General features: G+C 35.0%; 1 protein-coding gene across 3 annotated transcripts in view; it reads left to right on the forward strand.

Moving 5' to 3' along the window:
• Positions 1 to 22,391, forward strand: part of CDK13 (cyclin dependent kinase 13) — a 123,547-nt gene that overhangs the window by 91,161 nt on the left and 9,995 nt on the right. For all 3 annotated transcript variants that reach the window (XM_086697011.1, XM_025929994.2, XM_025929995.2), the window contains exons 8-11: positions 9,870 to 9,971; positions 10,067 to 10,144; positions 19,101 to 19,217; positions 19,769 to 19,900. In XM_086697011.1, coding sequence (XP_086553137.1) covers positions 9,870 to 9,971; positions 10,067 to 10,144; positions 19,101 to 19,217; positions 19,769 to 19,900 — 429 coding nt within the window. The remainder of the gene's footprint in view (positions 1 to 9,869; positions 9,972 to 10,066; positions 10,145 to 19,100; positions 19,218 to 19,768; positions 19,901 to 22,391) is intronic.

The raw sequence follows: 22,391 nt of genomic DNA on the forward strand, positions 1-22,391 counted from the left end.
TTTGTAGGTTTGGTAGGTGTTTCTGCAGTAGATTCTGAAGGGAGACATGGCATTTGTGCATATGATAAATTTTGTTAGCAGAAGGCTCTCCATGTTTTTCTCAAAAATATAAGTTATAGTCTAAAAGAAGTACAGGCATACTATATATGTTGAAAGAATGAAGCATTTTAGAGCAGTTTAGGTATTTCCTTTTATGTAATTCTCTTTTTTTATTTCTTATAAGAGTCTTTAACAAAGTTAGCAACTCTGGTTTGTAAATTTTAATTATGTAGAACCTCCAAATACTTCAGGGGTCTAGGATCTTGCTCTGAACATTTGCTTTTTCGCCTTTTTATTTATTTAGACCAGATAGGAGGCTGAGCTGCCTACCAGCCTCGGGACACACCCTTAAGGCATTGCTTTTTTTTTTTTTAATTTTTTTTTAACGTTTATTCATTTTTGAGAGACAGAAAGAGACAGAGCATGAGCGGGGAAGGGGCAGAGAGAGGGAGACACAGAATCTGAAACAGGCTCCAGGCTCTGAGCTGTCAGCACAGAGCCCAGCGCAGGGCTCGAACTCACAAACTGTGAGATCCTGACCAGACCCTAAGTCGGGCACTCAACTGACTGAGCCACCCAGGCATCCCAGGCATTGCTTTTGTTTGTTGGGAAAAAAGGTAGGCAAGTCTGTAACTGTTTCCCACCACCTCCCCTGATCCACCCCAGTCTTTTGAATTCCTGGGATTATCTAAAAGCAGAGTGTTGAAATCTATCATCGAACAGATAGTCTTTGAGCTCTCTTGGTACCTCCATTGAATGTAAAGAAAAATTCAGTGAAAATTCACAATGGTACTTTGTTTTATAAAAGGTATATATCAATCTGAATAATTTATTCACTTTACAAATAAAAGAATTTCCCCAATATTGAGATATTCGTGTTTTAAAATTGAACTTTTTGGGGCACCTGGGTGGCTCAGTCAGTTAAGCTTCGGACTTTGGCTCAGGTCATGATCTTGCAGCCTGTGATTTTGAGCCCCTCATCGGGCTCTGTGTTAACAGCTCGGAGCCTGGAGCCTGCTTTGGATTCTGTGTCTTCCTCTGTCTCTGACCTTCCCCTGCTCGTGGTCTCTCTCTCAAAAACAAATAAACATTAAAAAAATATTTTTAGGGGCACCTGGGTGGCTCAGTCGGTTAAGCATCCAACTTCAGCTCAGGTCATGATCTCATGGTTTGTGGGTTTGAGCCCCGAGTCAGGCTTCTTGCTGATAGCTCAGAGCCTGGAACCTGCTTCAGATTCTGTATCTACCCCCCCACCCCCCACCCCCGCCGCCTTTGCCCCTCCCCCGCTGGCACTCTGTCTCTCTCAAAAAAGTAAAAAAGATTTTTTTTTTAATTAAAAAATATATAATTGAGTTTTCTGGGTCAAATTTTACAGTTGAATGATTTTTCTCGGTCTCCCTAGTTCTTATTTTTTTCTGACAGAAACTAAGAATTTGGAAATAGTAGAAAAAGCTGTCAACTAGTATACATGAAATATTTTTGCCATATATTTAGAAGTGTATTTTGGGACTCCTGGGTGACTCAATCAGTTGAGCATCTGACTTTGGCTCAGGTCATGATCTCACAGTTTGAGTTTGAGCCCCCTGTTGAGCTCTCCATTGTCAGTACAGAGCCCACATCAGATCCTCTGCCCCTCCCTGCTCATGCTCGCTTGTGCGCGCGCGCGCGCTCTCTCTCTCTCTCTCTCTCTCTCTCTCTCTCTCTCTCTCACACACACACACACACACACACAATAAACATTAAAAAAAAAAAAAAAAGAAGTGGATTTCATCCAGTTTTGCATTTAATCATCTTTGATAATATACTAAATATTTTCACTTCTGGATTTGATAAAAGTTAAAAAATTAAACTAGTCTAATTTTAACTGCTTAAAGATGACTGTGTTGTAAATGTTGTCTAGAACTTGATACATAGTATATAAAATAATCTTTTATTTAAATATTGCTTTCAATAAAACTTAATGACTTTAATTTGTGTAATTTCTCTACATAATTCAACATACTTTTATTTTTAAAATTATATTTAAATATACTTCTAAACATAAAAAGACAAAATATAAACTATTTACAGATTTATATTAATTTAAACATATTCTTGAGACTGTAGATATCTAGTTGCACTTGAGGCGATGAGACCATAGGTTTCATATGCTTAAAAATCCTTGAAATGTTTTAGAAAACTAGCCATTATCATTTTCACAAATTTCTCCCACCCAGCTAATTCATATAGGTCAACTAAACTTGCAAGGCCATATCCATTAAAGTGTCTGTCCTGTGCTCAGCATTGTTCTGGGCTTTGTGTGTGGGGTTCATAATAAAGAATGGTCTCTGGGGTCTTTTGTCTTCCTGGGAAGATAGAAAACATAAAATACAATACAGTGGTAAGTATGATATAAAAAATAAGAATGTGAAAATCCGCTGATAATAGAGATTCGAGTTTATGAAGTTTGGTCTTTCACTATGTCTTGAAGGAGGTACAGGATTGAATGAGAAAAATGGGGAATTTCGAATTTAAAAGGAGTTAAGGCATAAACAGGTGAATTATTTTATTGACGTATAATTGACATACAACTTTATATTAGTTTCAGAATGTAATGATTTGACAGTTGTATGCACTGTGAAATGACAGTAGATCTAGTTATCATTTGTCACCATAAAAAGTTACAAAAGAAAAATTTTCATTCTTGTGATGAGAACTTTTCAAGATCCACTCTCCTGGCAACCTTCAAATATGCACTGCAATACCATTGACTTCGAGTCACCATGCCGCACAGCACATCCCCATGACCTGTTCATTTCACAATGGGAGGTCTGTGCCTCCTGACCCTCTTCATCCAAATCACCCCACCTCCTCCCTGGCAACCACCATTCTGTTCTTCATGTCCATGAGTTTTTTTATTGTTTGTTTTTTAGATTTCATATATAAATGAGATCACATGGTATTTGTCTTTTTCTGTCTGCTTATTTCACTTAGCACAATACCTTCATGGTCCATGCATGTTGTCACAAATGGCAAGATTTTATTCTCTTGCCTGCATAGTATGACTTATGACTGCATAGTATTCCATTATATAGAGAGTAGTCCCCAGGTCTGGGTTTTGTGTTCCACAGTTTCAGATTCCTGCAGTCAAACCCAGTTCAGAAACAGATGATCCTTCTGATGTATCATCAGAAGGTCAGTAGTAGCCTAATGCTACATCTGTACAGTGTCAGCATCACTCACCTCACTTTGTCTCATCACATAGGCATTTTGTTATCTCTCATCATCACAAGAAGGATGAGTACAGTACAGTAAGATACTTTGAGAGAGAGACCATATTCACAAGTTTCATTACTATATATTATAATTGTTCTACTTTATTATTATTATTATTATTGCTAATCTCTTATTGTGCCTGATTTATAAATTAAGCTTTATTATAGTTCTGTGTGGATTAGCAAAAAGCAGTATATATATAGTTCAGTACTACTTAAGGTTTCAGGCATCCACTGGGGGGTTTTGGATTGTATCCCTTATGAATAAGGGGGGGGACTACTTTGTGTACCACATCTTCTTTATCCATTCATCCATTGTTGGACGCTTAGGTTGATCCATATCATGACTACTGTAAATAATGCTGCAGTGAACATGGAGGTGCAGATTATTATTTCCATTAGTGTTTACTTCTTTTTTTTTTTTTTTTTTTTGGATAAATACACAGAGTGGGATTGCTGGGTCATATGGTATTCTGTTTTTAGTTTTTTGAGGAACCTCCATACTGTTTTCCATAGTGGCTGTACCAATTTACATTCCCACCAACAGTGCACAAGGGTCCCCTGTTCTCCACATCCTTGGCAACATTTGTTATTTCTTATCTTTCTGATAATAGCCATTCTAACAGGTGTGAATTGATCTCTCATTGTGGTTTTGCATTTCCCTCATGATAAGTGAGGCTGAGCATCTTATATGCCTGTTGGCCATGTGTATGTCATCTTTGGGAAAATGTCTCTTTGGATCCTATGCCCTTTTTTTTTTTCTTATGCCCATTTTTAAATCCGTTTTTTTGGGGGGGGCGTTGTTTTGCTATTTGATTGTATGAGTTCTTTATGTGTTTTGGATATTAACCCCTTATGATATATATGATTTGCAAATATTTTCTCACACTCAGTAGGTTGCCTTTTCATTTTGTTGATGGTTTTCTTTGCTGTGCAGAAGCTTTTTAATATGATGTAGTCCCAACTTGGGACTAAAACCTTTTTTGCCTTTTCTTTTGGAGTCAGATCAAAAAAAAAAAAAAAACCAAAAACCAGCACTAAGACTTGATGTCAGGTGTTTTCTTCTAGGAGTTTTCTGGTTTCAGGTGTTAACATTCAAGTCTTTAATCCATTTTGAGTTAATTTTTGTGTATGACAAGATAGTGGTCCAGTTTTATTGTTTTGCATGTGGCGGTTCAGTTTTCTCAGTACCATTGATACTCAAGAGATTGTCTTTTCTCTAGTTATATTCTTGTCTGCTTTGTCATAAGTTAATTGACCATATATGCGTGGGTTTATATCTGGGTTCTCTATTCAGATCCATTGACCTATGTGTCAGTTTTTATGCCACTACTATACTGTTTAGATTACTATAGCTTAGTAAATTAGTTTGAAATTGGGAGAGTGTGATGCCTTCATCTTTCTTCTCAAGATTGCTTTGGCTATTTGGAGTCTTTTTTGGTTCCACTCAAATTTTGGGATAGTTTGTACTATTTTTGTGAAAAATCCCATTGGGACTTTGATAGAACTTGCATTGAGTCTATAGATTGCTCTTAGTATAGACATTTTAAACAATATTAATTTTTCCAGTCCATGAGCATGGACAATATGTCTTTACATTTATTTGTGCCTTTGGTTTCTTTCATCAGTGTCTTTATAGTTTTCAGTGAACAGGTCTTTAATCTCCTTAGTAAATTTATTTCTAGGTGTTTTATTCTTTTTGATGCAATTGTAAGTGGGATTGCTTTCTTAATTTCTCTTTCTCATAGTTTATTGTTAGTGTATAGAAATGCAACAGATTTTTGTGTGGCTGATTTTATATCCTGTTTTACAGAATTTGTTTTATAGTATTTTGTGGAGTCTTTAGGGTTTTCTACATATAAAATGTCATCCACAAATAGTGACACTTTTATTTCTTCCTTTTCAATTTCAGTGCTTTTTGTTTCTTTTTATTGCCTAATTGTTCTGGCTAGAGCAATTTGACATATTGAATGAAGGTGGATAGAATGGGCATCTTTGTCATTTTTACATCTGTGTTCACCAGGGATACTGGCCTATAATTTTCTTTTTTTTTTTCTTTTCTTTTCTCTTCTCTTTTTTTTTTTTTTAATGTCTTTGTCTGGTTTTGTTATCGGGGTAATCCTGACCTCATAAAATGAGTTTGGAAGTGTTCTCTCTTAATGAATTTTTTGTCAGAGTTTTAGAAGGATAGGTATTAAATCTTCTCTGTTTGGTAGAATTCATAAGTGAAGCCATCTGGTCCTGGACTTTTGTTTGTTGGGAGGTTTTTGATTACTGATTCAGTCTCATTAGTAGTTGGTCTGTTCACATTTTTTCTTCATGATTCGGTCTTGGAGGCCTGTATGTTTCTAGGGATTTTTGTTTGAGCCTTTTCTCTTTTTTTCTTGTTGAAGCTAGTTAAAGGTTTGTCAGTTCTGTTTAGTTTTCAGAGAACCAGTACATGGTGTCATTGATCTTTTCTGTTGTCTGATTAGTCTCTATTTCATTTATTTCTGCTCTGATCTTTGTTATTTCCTTCCTACTACTAACTTTGGGTTTTGTTCTTCTTTTTCTAGTTTCTTTACATGTAAAGTTAGATTGTTTATTTGAGATTTTTCTTATTGTTTGGAGGTAGGCCTCTGTTGCTTTGAACTTCCCTTTTAGAACTGATTTTGCTGCATCCCGTAGATTTTGGTAAGTTGTATTTCCATTTTCATTTGTTTTGAGGTATTTTCTTACTTCTCCCTTCTAATTCTTCATTGACCCATTGGTGGTTTAGTATCATATTGTTTAATCTCCACATACTTAGGATTTTTTTCCAGTTTTTTTTTTCATGTAAGTGATTTTTAGTTGCATACCATTGTGATTGAAAAAGATGCTTAATGTGATTTCAGTCTTCTCAAATTTATTGAGACTTACTTTGTGGCCTCACATGATTTATCCTAGTTGTTTATCTTTTTCTTATGTTTATTTAGTTTTGTGAGAGAGGGGGGGAGAGAGAGAGAGAGAGAGAGAGAGAGAGAGAGAAAGCATGGGGGTGGCAGAGAGAGAGGAGACACAGGCTCTGAGCTGTCAGCACTGAGCTTGACATAGGGCTCCAACTCACAATTCTCAAGATCATGACCTGAACCAAAGTAAGATGCCTAATCAGCTGAACCACCCAGGTGCCCCTAATTGGTTGTTTAAAGCTGATGTTGCCTTACTGATTTTTTTTGTCTGGATGATCTGTCCATTGATGTAAGTGGGGTATTAAGTCCCCTGCTATTATTGTATTGCTGTCCATTTTTCCCATTAGGTCTGTTAATATTTACATATTTAGGTGCTCCTATCTTGGGTGCATAAGCATTTAGAAATGTTATATCCTCTTGTTGGATTGACCCCTTTATTATTATGTAAAGTTCTTCTTTGTCTCTTACTACATTCTTGGTTTTAAAATCTATTTTGTCTGATACAAGTAAAGCTACCTCTGCTTTCTTTTGGTTTCCGTTTGTGTGAAATATATTTTTCCATTTTTTTAGGCTGTGTATGTTCTTACATCTGAAGCAAATCTCTTGTAGCAGATCGATGGTTTTTTTTATTCCAGCCACTTTGTCTTTTGGTTGGAGAATTTAGTCCATTTACCTTAAAGTACTTATTGATATTTCTTATTGCCATTTTGTTCCTTGTTTTCTGGCTGTTTTGTAGTTCCTATCTTCTCTTGCTGTCTTCCTTTGTGGTTTGATGGTTTTCTTTAGTGTTATGCTTAGATTCCTTTCTTGCTATTTTTGTGTATCTCTTGTAGATGTTTACTTTGTGGTTACCATGATGCTCCCCCCTCCCATTTTATGTTTTTGATGTCACATTTTACATCTTTTTCTTTTGTGTGTCCCTTAACTGATTATTGTAGTTACAATTATTTTTACTTATGTCTTTTAACCTGTATGGTAGCTTTATGTGATTAATCCATTACCTTTACTATATATTTATCTTTACCAGTGAGACTTACATGTTTTCTTATTCAATTAGTGTACTTCCTTTGCTGCTTAAAGAATTCCCTTTAAAAGTTCTTTTAAAGCCAATTTAGCAATGATGAACTTCTCTAGCTTTTGCTTGTCTGGAAAACTCTCTCTGCTTTAATTCTGAATGATAACCTTGCTGGGTAGAGTATTTTTGGTTGGAAGTTTCTTTCCTTTCAGCTCTTTGTCTATATTGTGCCTCTCCCTTCTGGCTTGCAAAGTTTCTGCTGAAAGATCTGCTTAGAGTCTTTCTGCTGAAAGATCTGCTTAAAGTCTTAAGGGGGCTGGGGTGGGGGGTTCCTTGTATGTTAAAGTTGTTTTCCTCTTGCTTCTTTTTGGATTCTCTTTTACTTTTGACATTTTAATTATACTATGTCTTGCTGTGGATCTTTTGGAGTTCAATTTTTTTTATGGGACCTTTTGGGCTTCCTAGATCTGGACATCTGTTTGCCCACATTAGGGATGTTTGCAGCCATTATTTCTCCAAATAAGTTTAATGTCCCTTTGTTTTCTCTCTTCTCTTTCCAGTACCCCTATAAGGTGGATGTTTTTCTGCTTGATGTCGTTCCATAGGTTCCTTAAGCTTTCTTCACTTTAATATTTTTCTTTTTTCCACTCTGTTTGTTTGAGTTTCACTATGTCTTCTAGATCACTACTCTTGTCTCCTGCTTAAGCTAGTCTGCTGTTGAATCCCTCTAGTTTAGTTTCTGTTTTTCAGATCAGTTACTATCTTCAGCTTTGTGACTTCCCTTTGATACTTATATTTTCAATCTATTTGTTTAACTTCATGCTGTGTTTGTTGACTTTTCTCCCAAGATTGGTGAACATGTTTATGATCATGACTTTCACTCTGTTAGATAAATTACTTATTTCTGTTTCATTAAATTTTTTCTTCTCAGGTTTTATCTTGTTCTTTTGTTTGGAACATATTTTTCTGTTTCCTTATTTTGCTTGACTCTGTGTGTTGTTTCTATGTTTAGGGAAAACAGCTACCTCTTCTAGTCCTAAGGAGTGGCCTTGTGTGGGAGATGAACTTTGTCTTTCAACCTTGCCCTAGCTCTTCTGTTTCTCAGACCTTTGTGTTTGTCTAAGCAGCCTGATTTATATTTGCTAGGAACCAGTTATTAAGGGTGTTCCAAGACCAGTCAGTGTTCTGAAGGGAGGGATCTCAGTCAACACTTAAGTTCAGGTTGATTGGAAGCCAGACCCTCAGGCGGCAGCTTTTAGCGTATGCAAATATATATAGTTGTATGGTACCACGATTGTAAATCCTCTGCCTACAGACCAGGTGATCTGGAGATATCCCTGGGCTACAATTGGAAAAGTCAAAATATATAAGCTCTTTTCTGGGAGGTACCAGTGAGCTGTAATGAGGCCAGTGGAGAGTGCAAAGATGGTGTCCCCTGCCGGACATTCCCCAAGAGCACCTGTGTAGCATTTAGATGTGTGGCAAACCTGAAGTCTGTCCCTTAGGCTGAAGCTCTAGGACAGATAAATGGGCCTTTTTCACAGAAAGCCTGGGGGTGTGTTTCAGTCTGTGTGGTGCCCTGGTTATGGTGGCCTGCCAAGAACCTTTTCTCTGATTATTACATTCTCACGGGACTAAGGAACACAGTCACCCCTGGCCACTAGAGCCGTGTGATCAGGGAGCATCTCTTGTGTAGACTGTGTGTGACCAACAGGTTTAGTGCAACTGCGGGAGAGTGCAGGGCTGGGGTGCGCCTGCTGGCTTTAGTGGGGCCATGGGAGAGTGCAACAGTGGCACAGGGCAGTGCCTTTGTCTCTGGAGAGAGTCCCAGCAGGCCCCTACCCCTCTGGTGGATGGTTTAAGATTAGCAAATTAATATCCTTCACATATAATCTAGTTGCTTTTTAAACAGCTACTTTGTGCTGGTCCCTGGCTTGAGGGACCCTGTTTGCAAGCCTTTTAAGAGAAGTATCTCAATTCCCTACAGGCTGTTTGGTCCCCTGGATGTAAGCCCCACTGGCAAATAAAGAGGTAGCAGTATGTGTATATTTTCTCTGTTAGAAGGTGACAAAGGAATCGTCTGATACGGTATCATACCTATTGCTTGTGGCGCTTTGCAGAGTAGACCTCAGCTACTACAGTACATTCATGTACTTTGTGTTTGCATACTAAAGTGGGTTGAAATATTGTCAAAGATATGTCCAGGTGAAAATGTTTGTTAGGTGATTCCAATTTGTACCGTATCTTGCCACACATTAGTAATTTGCCGGCTTTGGTTAAAATCATTCAACTTCCCTTTAAGTCAGTTAATTCCTTTTAAATTTATGGAAAGGAAAAACCAAACTGAACAGTTGAGTTGAAATATAAAGACCTTTTTTGGATCAAATGACAGTTAAAATCAGCCAACTACTTTTCATTTTTATGTATTAAGGGAATTTTCGCTTAATCACGTTGCTCTCAGATGCATTTTATGATCATAGTCAGATGTAATAGCGTGTCTCAATTTCGTAGGCAGATGGAATTGGTTTTAGTTCGGATTGTTATGCTTTGATTAGCCAAAATAATATTTCCTAAGAGAATGTCTCTTATTCTAACAGATACTAACTCTAAAGAGTGATTTTTGTTTTTTTTTAGTCGGCCATATACTAACAAGGTCATCACTTTATGGTACCGTCCACCTGAACTGCTGTTGGGAGAAGAAAGATACACACCAGCCATTGATGTATGGAGCTGTGGGTAAGATAGTTTTACTGATGGTTTAATTTACTTGAAGCTTTTGGTAGTGAAGTAAATTCGTATCATTTAGTAATGATGGGTATTTTTCTCGTTAGATGTATCCTCGGTGAACTCTTCACTAAAAAACCTATATTTCAAGCAAATCAGGAACTTGCACAACTAGAATTAATAAGGTAAGTTCATGACTGTAATATTTGTTGGGGGTGTATTTAAAGTCTTTCAAGTTTGTGTTTTTAGGAGAACGACATGGTTTTCCTGAAGGCCAATGATTGCTGAGTGGAGGAAAAACTAGAATGTGGGTACTTTGATCCTTGTTCTAGTAAAATTAAGGATCTTAAAGTCCCTAGATCTTTTTTGCAATTAAATGAAAGGGCTAGAGGCCCAAAAAATAAGACTGGGAAGAAAGAGTAAATAAATATGAGGAAGGAGACAATACGTGATAGGTAACATTTTTTTAGTATGGCAGGGTGGAAGAATTCATGTTTTGGAGTACTGTAAGACAATATCTGTTTTATATATACATATGCATATGCATATACATTTATATGTATCTATATATGAATGTCTACACACCAAATGTATACATATGCACGTACCCGCTAACATAAGTCTTCATTATTTGGAGCCTGTTGTAGAGCCTATGTCATCAAGGGCATACATGTTAATCACATTTCTCTTTAATATTTTAAAATATTTTTTTTAAAGAGCCTTGGCTTTCATATATAATAATGTTAATTTACAACTTCTAAGACTTGTGTGTTTCTCAAAATATGGATGAGAACTTTTAGGAAAGGTACTGGTATGAGGTACCAGTATACTGTGATACCAGCTACCAGTATACTATGATATATACCAGATACCAGTATATTATGAACCTTCCTTTCAGCAGACTTAATTGGATTAATTGATGCTCCCCAGTCCCCCTGTAAGTAACACTAGTTTGATAACATGGCAAACTGAATGTTTGCAGCTAATAGGCTACTACTCTCTAGTAAGACTATGTATTTATCCTACCAGTTGAAGTATGATGACTAAGAGATAGTTGTTTACTGACTTTTTTGTATACCGACTTTTTTTTTGTATGCCTACGTTTTATTATTGTATATATATCCTTTAATTAAATATAGACAGATGCAGTGCTTTGCAAAGACTTAACAAAGTTGGGGTGGGCAAGTTAGAAAGATAAGTCATAAAAATTTGGAAGAATTTAGTACTCAAATTGCTTTAAATCCTTGATATGATGTGTTATGGGTGTGGTTTATTCAAGAAAGCGAATACAGAGTCCCATTCAACGCATCCTCTGTTCAAAGGAAAGGCCTTGCTCTGTGTCAGAAAATTGGAGAATAAATGTACATTTTTAATTTTTCAGTTATAATAAAATGTTTAAATTATGTATCTGTGTTTCTTTATTTGTTTTAAATCATTCCCTGTTACCCATTTTTTCTATTAACAAGGCATTGGTCCTGATTGTATTGGATACTAAGGCTCCTATTAATGATAAGTTAACATTTATTTACTTTATACATGATGCAAGCATTGTTCTAAGAATTTCACCTGAATTAACCTCAGTTAAGCTTCATAACAACCTTCTTTCTTCTTTTTATAGTTAAGAAAATGGAACCTTAGAAAGTGAAGAATTTGTCCAGGGTCATAGAACTAACAAGTGGCAAATTTGAGATTTGAATTTAGTTTTACCATAGTAGCTAAACTTCTAACTCATTCTCTCCACCATGTAGGAAATAAAACTGCTTGGAGATTTTTGGTTAGTATGACATAAGCATCAATAATTGATCAAACATCCTGAAAAATTTCTCCAGAATATTAATCCAAAACTTCTAAAGAAAAGATTAGTCAGTAGTATCTAGTTTTTCATTAAAAATCAACTTGCAGAGTCAAGTAGGAGTCATCTCAAGAATACAAGGATGCTTCAGTTTTAGGAAATCTATTACTATAATTCATCATTTTAATAGAAGTAAAATAGTATGTTTATCTTAGTAGGCATTGAATAGGCATTTACTAGAAATATAAACCAAGTGTAGAGGTATAATTCTTTAATGTGATGAAAAGATGTATTAGAGACTAATATCCAGAATATTTAGTGTTGAAATACTAGAAGATATAAGACAAGAATTATAAAAAGTGTTTTCTAGTATCATTACTTTAAAAGTGTTTTTAGAAGTACCAACCAGTTAACTAGTAGTGTTATAAAAGTGAACCAATAAGAGGTATAAATAGTGGAAAGATAAGGCAGTATTGTTATAATTTGTATATGATAACATTGCATACATGCAACATGCAAGGGAATTACCTGAAAGACCTTAAATTAAAAAGTTTGGTAAAATGATGAGTGTTGAGAAACCCTGTGTGTGTGTACATATGTGTGTATATACGTATATACATATGTGTGTGTGTGTGTACACACAATATACACGTATATAAATATATATGTATATACATACAATACCCTAATACGTTAATACATTTATGCCAAAAGCAGTAGCTTCTTAAAAATATGTACCAATAATAACCAGTTAGAAACGTACCTGAGGGAAAAGATCCCTTTAACAAAAGCACCATCATATATACTCCATGCTTAGTGAAAACTATAATATCTCACTTAACATTGTAAAGCAGATTTGAATAACTATTGGGAGAAATGTATCTTGTTTTTGGTTGGAAGCCTTAACTTTTTTAAAGATGGCAGTTCAACCTGTGTCAATCAGTATAGTCCTAATGAGAATTTCAAAAGACATTATCCCTCCAGATAAACGTTAAAATAACCAGAAAAATTCTTAAAAAGAAGGAAAATCTGGCATATCATATGTTAAAACAAAATTATAGCAACTAAAACCATTTGCACTGGCACAAGATACGTAGATGAATTGGTGGAATTATATGGCAAGTCCAGAAATAAAGCAAGTTTATATGGACTTTCAAATACAGTATAGAGAAAACATTTCAAGGCCAGGGGGATTAACTGAACAAGTATCTATTGGTTGCTGGTTGTGTGCCAGTTACTTGGCACTGAGGGTACAGTGAAGGGTGCGGGTTGTATCCTCAGTGCCTAGTGACTGGCACACAATTTTTTTACTTTCTAACTGGGAGAGACAAGACAAAACAAATTAATAAAATGGATCAGGTGGTGATAAGGGATAGAAAATGACAGGAGGTAGTGTCATATATAGAGTCAGGGAAGGTTTCTCCCATAAAGTATCATTTGAGCAGGGATCTGAAAGAAGTGAGGGGACAGTAAAATAAAGATCCTGATGCATGAGTGTACTTGTTATGAACATGTTAAGTCCATTAGTGAACTCAGCCCATCCACTTGGTCACATACTGTACAGAGATTAAAAAGGAAATGGTAGATCTAGAGATGTTGACATAGAAAAGCAACATCATTACATGATGTTTTACAGAACCGTTTTGCAGAAGGCTATGTTTGGTTTGGTCCCATTTAGGTAAGACTGACACATCAAAAGAGTCTGGAGTTCTTGTCTGAGCATGGATTTGTGAGAGGGGGCTATTTTACATTCCAGTTTATATATTTCAGAATGTTTTTGTTTTTGTTGGTATGATACCAAATATTTATAACATAAAAAGATGGTGGAATTGTGATTCTATGGCATTATTTTTAAAACATGAAGAAAAAGACGTTTCTGACAAAAGAAACAGTTGTCTCCCTGACTCCCTGATATGAAGGAGGCATCAGAGTACTATTGATTGAAAGGGTGGGCTGTGGAATCCTCCAGACCTGGGTTCTAATGCCAGCTCAGCTACTTCCTGCTCTTGTGACTTAGGGTAAGTTCCATAACTCTCTAAGTTTGTTTCTTCACAAGTAAAACAGGCTTAATCATATGCTTAGGGTTGTAAGAATTAAGTGTTAAGTTTCCTACTTCTCCCTCTAACTTTGTTTGCAGTTATGTTTGAATATATCCCCAGTCTAAAGCCCCAGGAATGATGGGTTCTAGTCTGCATAAAAATCCGTGTGAACTAATCAAAGGTGGGAATACTAGTCAGAATCTGTGTTTAAAAGCTTCACACTACAGTGGTTAAGTTCTGTCTACTTAGCCTTGTTCCAGAAACTATTTTAGGCAAAGTACAAAAGTTTTGTGATAAGAAATAGCTTGGGTTTAAAATCAACGGCAAAAGGAAGTGAAAACAGGTGATGCCAAAATGGGATGAATTGGGAGCAAAAACTGTTAACACAAGAGTCACTGTTTTAACTCCACGAAGAACTTTTATATCACACAGTGTACATTACATTGCTTATGAAATAAAAAACACTTATAATCATGGAAAAAGTGAGAAGTAGATTGGAATGAAAAGAATTCTGCTTCTCTCCACCTATGGTCACACAGGTGAAATTTTTAACATCTTAAAAGCTTTAGCCATTATAGCTCAAGAAGGGAAGCTCCCATATTTTTAAAAATGAAGCGTGTATATCTTCATAAATCAATAGCATAAACATTCTTTAGACTTGTGCTTCTTTTTGCTCTTAAGAATTTCTCTACACCCTGAAAAATTATGTAAGATCCCAGGAGCTTTGTTTATGCTAGTTGTATCTATTGATATTTATCGTATAAGAAATTAAAACTGAAAAATTAAAAATATTCACTTTAAATCAATATATTAATACGGTTTAATTGTAAAAGTCTTTGTTTTCCAAACTAAAATAAATATTGGTGAAAATGAGTAGCATTGTTTTACATTTTTATATATCATTTAATATCTGGCTTAATAAAGTAGTAACATCTGGATTCTCCTCTTTGTGATATGTTGTTTTCAGTAGTCTTTTAGATAATCGTGTGTATTCTCCTTTGAAACTATACTAAATAAGTGGTTATTTTTTTATAGGTTAGTTGTAAAGTGCAGTGTGAAGACATGAAGGAATATGTTGTATTCTAATGTATTAAAATCCATTAGTCTGTCTTGCACTCTGGATCTGTGTTGATTTTGTAACATTGGTAATTTGGAAAATATCAGATCACTGAATTTAGCAGATCTTCTAAATGGAACATTTCATTATATAATATTGGTTATCACCACTAATCTCATCAGAAAAGCCTATAGGTATTTATTGTGAAGCTTTCAAGTCTATGGTGTAGATAAAACCTTTCTGGTATTCTAATTTTCTCCTAAAATCTTGGATTTTATAATTGAAAATAAATACCACACTTGTCTTCCTTGAAGTAACAAGCTGACTTTGTTCACATGTGAGAAAATGTCTGGCAGATACCCAAGTCTGAATGACCATAGTGTGTTACTTATTCATATAGGGAAAAATGATGGGCCATGAAAAAACTGCTACTTCAGCAGTTACATAACACAAGTGTGTCTCAAGATAACCATCAGAATTTCTTGAGCAACAAAAGTGCTTTATCTTATGTTTTCTCACTGAGAATATAAATAAGATGTATACTCAAGTGTTAGGGTTTAATAACATTAACAGTTTTTAGTGCTTCAACAAGTATGACCGTAAGTGAAATGGCTGTTCTGTATCATCCCTGCCCTGGGAGATTGTATAGTAGTAAAGAGTATTTACTGTTGATAGTTTTATACCATCAGTGGATAATCAACACATTGAAAAAAGGCAAATAATGTTTCAGTAACATCTTTCACCTGTCGGACTGCTTAAGGGTCCAAGGGATTATTATCCAAGTGTCTTTGGACCCCCTTTTTGAGAACTGCTACTGTATACCAATCTCACATACGAATATTGATGCAAAACATCCAAACGAACAAGTAGAATACAGCATTACACTAAAATAATAGTACTTTTGTCAGGGCCAGGTGTATTCCTCATTTAAATGTAAGGATGAGTATTAGGAAAGCTCTTAATATAATATACAACATTAGTAACCCAGGGAGGAAAATGCAGATGATGGTTATAATAGTTTCTAAAAATGAAACTAACAAACTAAAAATGAAACTAAGAGTGCAAAACATTATAGTTAGGCAAACTGCCTTTTAAACATTTAAAAGCCACAAAATAAAACCCATAGTAAAAAGGAATACATTAATTTTTAACAGGATATATGTGAGTGTGTGTGTGTGTGTGTGTGTGTGTGTGTGTGTGTGTGTGTGTATGAGTATCTTTATTATATGTTTTCCTCACACCAAAAGTCATCATCCTTCCCAGTTGTAAACAATTAGAGTACTCCCCTTTAAAGTCAGAAACTAAACTACCCAGTATCATATGGCATCATTATCATTGTAACACTGTTTTGAAATTGCCACATACCATATCATAATGATAAAGAGGTATGCATGTTTGAAAAAATAGAGGAGAATTCTCATTATAGGTGAGAAGACTATAAACCTGGAAAGCCTCAAAGAAACAACTATTAAAACTATGTTAGGACCCATAGGATCTCAGATGGCTATTTAAAATTTTGTGTCATATGTCAAACGTTTTCTATAATAGGACTTTCCTAATAGGAATAAGAATACATTCAAACAAGTAAAAAATAAAGATGATAAAAAGCAATATATAAGATCTAATTAAAGAAAGATACATATAAACTGAAGGAAATATAAATGTTGTGTATTTCTGGGATAGAAATTAAACCTTCTGAAGATAGCAATTCTTTCTAAATCTATAAGTTCAGAGCAACAGTGGAATCTGAACAGATTCTCTTACTTTTGGAGTGTGACAGTATTGATTCTACAATCTGTAAGAAAATTCTGAGGAGAGTAATTAGAGGTGTGGGTGGCCTTGTCCTGTTGGCCTTACAAAAAATAAAAAGCTACCGTATGGTATTGGTACCAGAGTAGGTGAGTCAGAATAAAGTCCCAAAATAGATCTCAGGTATTTGGGGATTTAGCATATGATGCATCTCAGGACCTCTTCGGTAAGTGATCTTGAGAGAGCTGGTTGGCCATCGGGTACAGATCTTAACCAATATGCAGTTTTCATCAATTGCTGTCATGTCTGCTTCCTCAGTTTCTAGTAACTTTCCCTGCCTCAGATGATCTAAATGACCTGCTACTAGTTCGATAACTTTACTATTCAACTCTCTTCTCACAACACATAGAGTAAAATAGTTGAAACTCTTTAGCTAAGGGGTAATGAAACTTACTTTCATTTTATTTCTATTGAATGGGCCAGATGCCAGCTCATTTAATTTCACAGCTCTGAAGTAAAACTAATCTGCCTTTTACAAAAGAAGAAACAGATTTTTAAGCAATGCAGTTTGACCAATTGTCACAGGCAGGTTTCAGTTCTAAAGTTTGTTTTCAGAGTTTGCTTTCATTCTAGTTAGGCGAACTACCTGTTAAAACTTACTGCGTGGCTCCTATCTGTGCTCCCAGCAACCCTCCCTGAGCCCTAAATTCCACCTGTTTCCTTAGTCTTCCTCTGATATGTCTGTACTGGACTACTTCTGTGCCTCTGCCTATGCACTTCTCTTTGCCAGTAACATTTTTGTTAGTTCCTTTCCACCTGTCTATTATTTACTTATCCTTGGAGCTGTAGCCAAAATTCTGTACCTCTTCCATAACTTGAGTACATTTTCTTGTATTTCTGCAGTTGAAAGCATCCTTCACTTTTGAAAATTTCAGTATACTTTATATTTCTGTAATAACGTACATCACTCTGCCTGGGATTATTTATATTGTTATTGAGAGAAGTTTACAAAAGTTAAAAGACACAGTTCCCAAACTGTAGTTTAGTAAGAAAAAACAGATACGTAAACTAAAATACAAAAGAGTGAAATAGTGTCAAAAGAAGCAAGTAGAAAGCAGAGTGACTGTTCTCGGTAGCTATGGGGACACAGAAGACCTCATTGAATACATTATTTTTTATCTGAATCTGGAGAAATGAAAAGGATTCTGCTAGTTAGAATCTAGCAAGGGGAAATATCACAAATGCGGAAGAGTGATTGATCTGTGGGGAGGGATGAATTGGGAAATGAGACTGGGAAGGCAGTTTGAAACCAGATCATAGAACCATACCCCTGAGTTTGACCTTGTTTTCTGAGACAGCCACTGTATTTTTGAGGAAGTTGTAAGGAAAAAGAGACTGGCAGTGTGCAAATACCTTAATACCTTTTTAAAAGCTTAGGTTTACAAAAATCCTGAACTATGTTGAAACAAAAATGTACTTTTCAGTGGCATAGCTTAAAAGACCTGCGATTTCTTCCATAAAGAAGAAATCTTTATTTCTTGTGTGTTTCTGAGACAGCGTTCTACAGCTCAGCTAAAGAATGGCTGGCAACTTTAGCCATGGCTTGTTTATACACATTGGTGCATGCATTTATATTTATTATGTACAGAACAGTTTTACTTTTAGTCAGTGATGCCTGGACATTTCCTCTTTACATATGAAGACCAGCTGAGGATTTTATGTACAATGCACATTTATTTTTGAGATTCAGTGTACTGAGGGTAAGCATATTTAATGATTTTTCATCTATATATTATCAAATCAGTGTAAATATTTAGCAGCTGGGGTTATCCATGTTATAGCCTTCCTTCTACAAATTACCATAACAAGGACTTACTAGTTAGTACAAAAATAGGGTTTCCAAAATACAGATAAGCAGAGATTAAAGCAGTTAAAATTTCTAAATACCTTGAAATCAGTGGCACTACTTAAGTTGAAGAACTTTTATGTCTCAAGAATGTTACTTTGAAGGGTCCTCCTGTTGACTGAATTCAGCAGCAGACATAGTACAGTTCCCTTCCTGGATGTAGGAAGTTTGTTTCCAGTGTTCTCACAGACTTCATCATAGTCATGAGAAGGTGATGACAGGTACCTATAGAACAAGAGAAAGACATCCTAAGTTCTTGCTCCTTAATTTATTGGCATAAATTTTTTAGCTTGCTTCACAATATGGTCAGCATATTTGAAGTGTTATCTGTGTTTTCAGACTTGATTGTACAAATATAAAGGTTTTCTTTTCAGGAATGTTTGCAGTGTTAGAGGTAGCTGCTGAAAATAAGTTGATATCTTAAAACAAGTAAATAAGTTGGGATGACTAAAATATTGAGTAAAACTTCTCATACATTGCATGAAGATTCTATGTAACCTTTATTGAATAATGAGTTGAGGTTTTATGTGGCAGTCGTATGTATGATTTTTTTTCTGTGTAATTTACATTGATGTACTTATTTTTGTGTGTTGTTTAGCCGTATATGTGGGAGTCCATGTCCTGCAGTGTGGCCTGATGTAATCAAACTACCATATTTCAACACCATGAAACCAAAGAAGCAATATCGTCGAAAGTTAAGAGAAGAATTTGTTTTGTAAGAAGGGGATGCTTAAATGTCCATATTGCATTGATTTTTTTTCCTTTTTAGTTATTGTGAATTCTAAATGTCACTGTCCTCTATTGACCCAACGTAGACCGATCACAATTCTCTCATGTCCTTTAATTTTGACTTTCCCTTTGCTACATGCAAATTACCATTTCACTATCATTATGGTTTCAGTGATTTGGGGTTGTGTGTTTGATTTGGAGTTTACATGATGGAACTTTAACATCATTTAAAATTTTAATGAAGCAACTTACATGTTATTTGAGTTCAGGTTTTTATTTTGTTATAGGAAACTATACTATTCAGTTCTTCATTGTTAAAATTGCGTATTTCCAATTGAGTAATAAAATAATGCTATTGTTTGCCAAATTTCAAATTATTTAGAATGATAGTTAAAAAGTATGTAAAAATATGTCTCAAAGGAAAATTTGGAATTTATTGGAATAAAGTAGTACAAACATGTTATAAAATGTTATTTTAAAGAAGCATTAAACTTATGTCAAAGACCATGTATGACTTTTGTAATCCTCTCATGCCAGTATTCCTGCAGCCGCGTTAGACTTATTTGATTACATGCTCGCCTTGGATCCTAGTAAGCGCTGCACTGCAGAACAGGCTCTTCAGTGCGAATTCCTTCGGGACGTGGAGCCCTCAAAGATGCCTCCACCAGAGTAAGTGGCTCTTTATTAATAATTAGATCCCATCTGGACAGTTTTAGTAGCATCTGTATAAAATGATCAGAAGCTATTGCATGATTATTTAAGTCAAAAAGAATAAGTCAAAAGAAATAGAATACTAGTAATACACATAATTTGCACATCTAGAATTTAGAACCTTGCTTAATGTTCTGCTAACCATAGGAATAGCAAGAGCAGCTTTTCCTTTTTCTAATTTTATTAATAGATTTCAACTCTAGGAAAATATTCCTGCTGCTAATATTATTCTAGTACTACTTCTGCCAGCCCCAGTGTTGCTATAGCTAAAAATTTGGGTGCTATGCTAAGCATTTTTCATGTATTACATTAATCTTTATAATCCTATCAGGTGGGTATTATTATTGTCCTCTTTATATAGAGGAGGAAGCAGGCTCAAAGAGGTTAAGAAACTTGCCCAAGAATACAAATCTAGTAAAGGGTGGAGCCAGCCAGTTAGTTCAGTAACAAAGAGAAGTTCTGAAATATTCCTGGCATACTATATAATAGAAAATCCTTATCATTGGATAAAAGAGCATTAGTAACAAAAGTCTGTATAGAAGGAGTTTATTGGATGAAGCAGAGAAAATGTATAGAGTTTGGGAGTCAGAATAGCTGGGTTCTTGAACCTTCCTTCCCTTGTGGCTCCTGTAATTTCTCTAGGATTGCTTTGGGGAAAAAGGGAGGGGACAGAGCAGTCCACTTGGTTCTCTTTTTTGATAGGACCTAGACCTTTTGTAGGGATTTTTATAGTAATTTAAAAACTGAACGATGAGTGTCACCAAAGCAGGCCTATCCCTATAATAAAATGTTTCCGTGTAATAAAATTAGTATATTGTGAATGAACAAACATGGGCTTTGGAGTTCAAATCCTGGCTCTTCCACTTATCACTTAGATTGGACTTACTTTATTTCTGAGACCTTCACGTTCAACTTCATTAGGTTTTTATTGAATTATATGAATAGACATTGTGGGATGATTTGACAGGCAGAAAGGATCTATCACTTAACATGTTGAAGGACCTGAATCATTCGCTGTTTAATTAATTGTTTCATGGTGGGGTTTTTGTTGTTGTTGTTCTTTGCTTGTGGGTATATATCAGCAGGCTTGAGACTTTGGCACCAGTACCCCTTCAAAGTATATCTTTTATAACTTCTGATTTGGAAAAATTTCACCTCTGCAGAAAAATATGAAGAACAGTACAATAAGCACTTATATGTCATTCACCTAGATTCAATAATTATTAACATTTGCTTTACACTATAGATAAGGTTTTCGTCCTGAAATATCTGAATATTGTATTGTGGAAGTGACACAATACTTATAAATGATTTGTCATGTAGCTGTAAGAACTGGGACTTTGTTACTACAGTGCCATTATAAAGCATAAGAAATTTAACATTGCAGTATGTAGTAGGCAATCCATATTTAAATTTCTCCAGTTGTCCCAGTAATTTCCTTTATAGTTTTTGTTTTGTTTTTTGTGTTTTTTTGATGAAGAATTCAGTCAAAGCTCACTCATTGGATTTGGTTGTAATTCTCTTCAGTCTTTAATTGCTCTTTGGGGGAGGGCTTTTATGACATTGGCATTTTTGAAGAGTTCAAGCTAGCTGTTTTGTAAAACATTCTACATTTTGGCTGTAATTGCTTTCTTGTGATCAAAATTAGAATAACTTTTTTTTTTTTTTTGTCAAGAATAGTACTTAGGTAGTGATGTGTGCTTCCTGCTCTATCCTATCAGGAGGAATGTAAGGTCACTCTTCTCCCATTATTGGTAATACTAAGTTGATCTCCTGGTTCAAGTGGCCCACATGAAAGAATCCTGGTAAAAATTATATTGAGCATATTTTTAATTAACATCTAAACTTGTTTTAATCAAGCGTGGAGATAGTTGCAAAAGATGTAAATTTCAGTGTATGGTAAGTGTTGACACTTTTAAATGGAGCAGTTATCTCACTTCTTGTAAATGTACCCACTGGGATCAAAATATCTTAGCATTTTGATATTCATCAAGATTCATTTAGAAAATACAGAATACTCTTCAACAATTGGACAGTGTCCCTTTTTTTAATCTGGAACTTATATTAATTTCACAGGTTTTTAATGTAACATATTTATGCTTGAAAGTATTTTATTGATTACCTTATTGAACTTCTTTAAAACAAATATATGTATATAAATGGAAATTTAATCTTAAAATTTTTCTGATTTTAAGCTTTTTTTCTTCTTGATCAGATGGTCATTGTGAATATTACTAGTACATATTTCAGTTTAAAAAAGGAAAGAAAATTGTTGACTCACTATGTTGTAGCCCTGAAACTAATATAATATTATATGGTAAATTATATGGCAACTATATTCCAATTAAAAACATTTTTTTAAGGAAAGAAAAAATTAATAAATTTGTTTGTAAATGCGACCTAATGAAATAGGTAGGACTGTGATTTTTTTTATATCTACCAATTAATA

Source organism: Puma concolor, chromosome A2, assembly GCF_028749965.1.
Source record: "Puma concolor isolate L17-30 chromosome A2, mPumCon1.1.hap2, whole genome shotgun sequence".
NCBI lineage: Eukaryota > Metazoa > Chordata > Mammalia > Carnivora > Felidae > Puma > Puma concolor.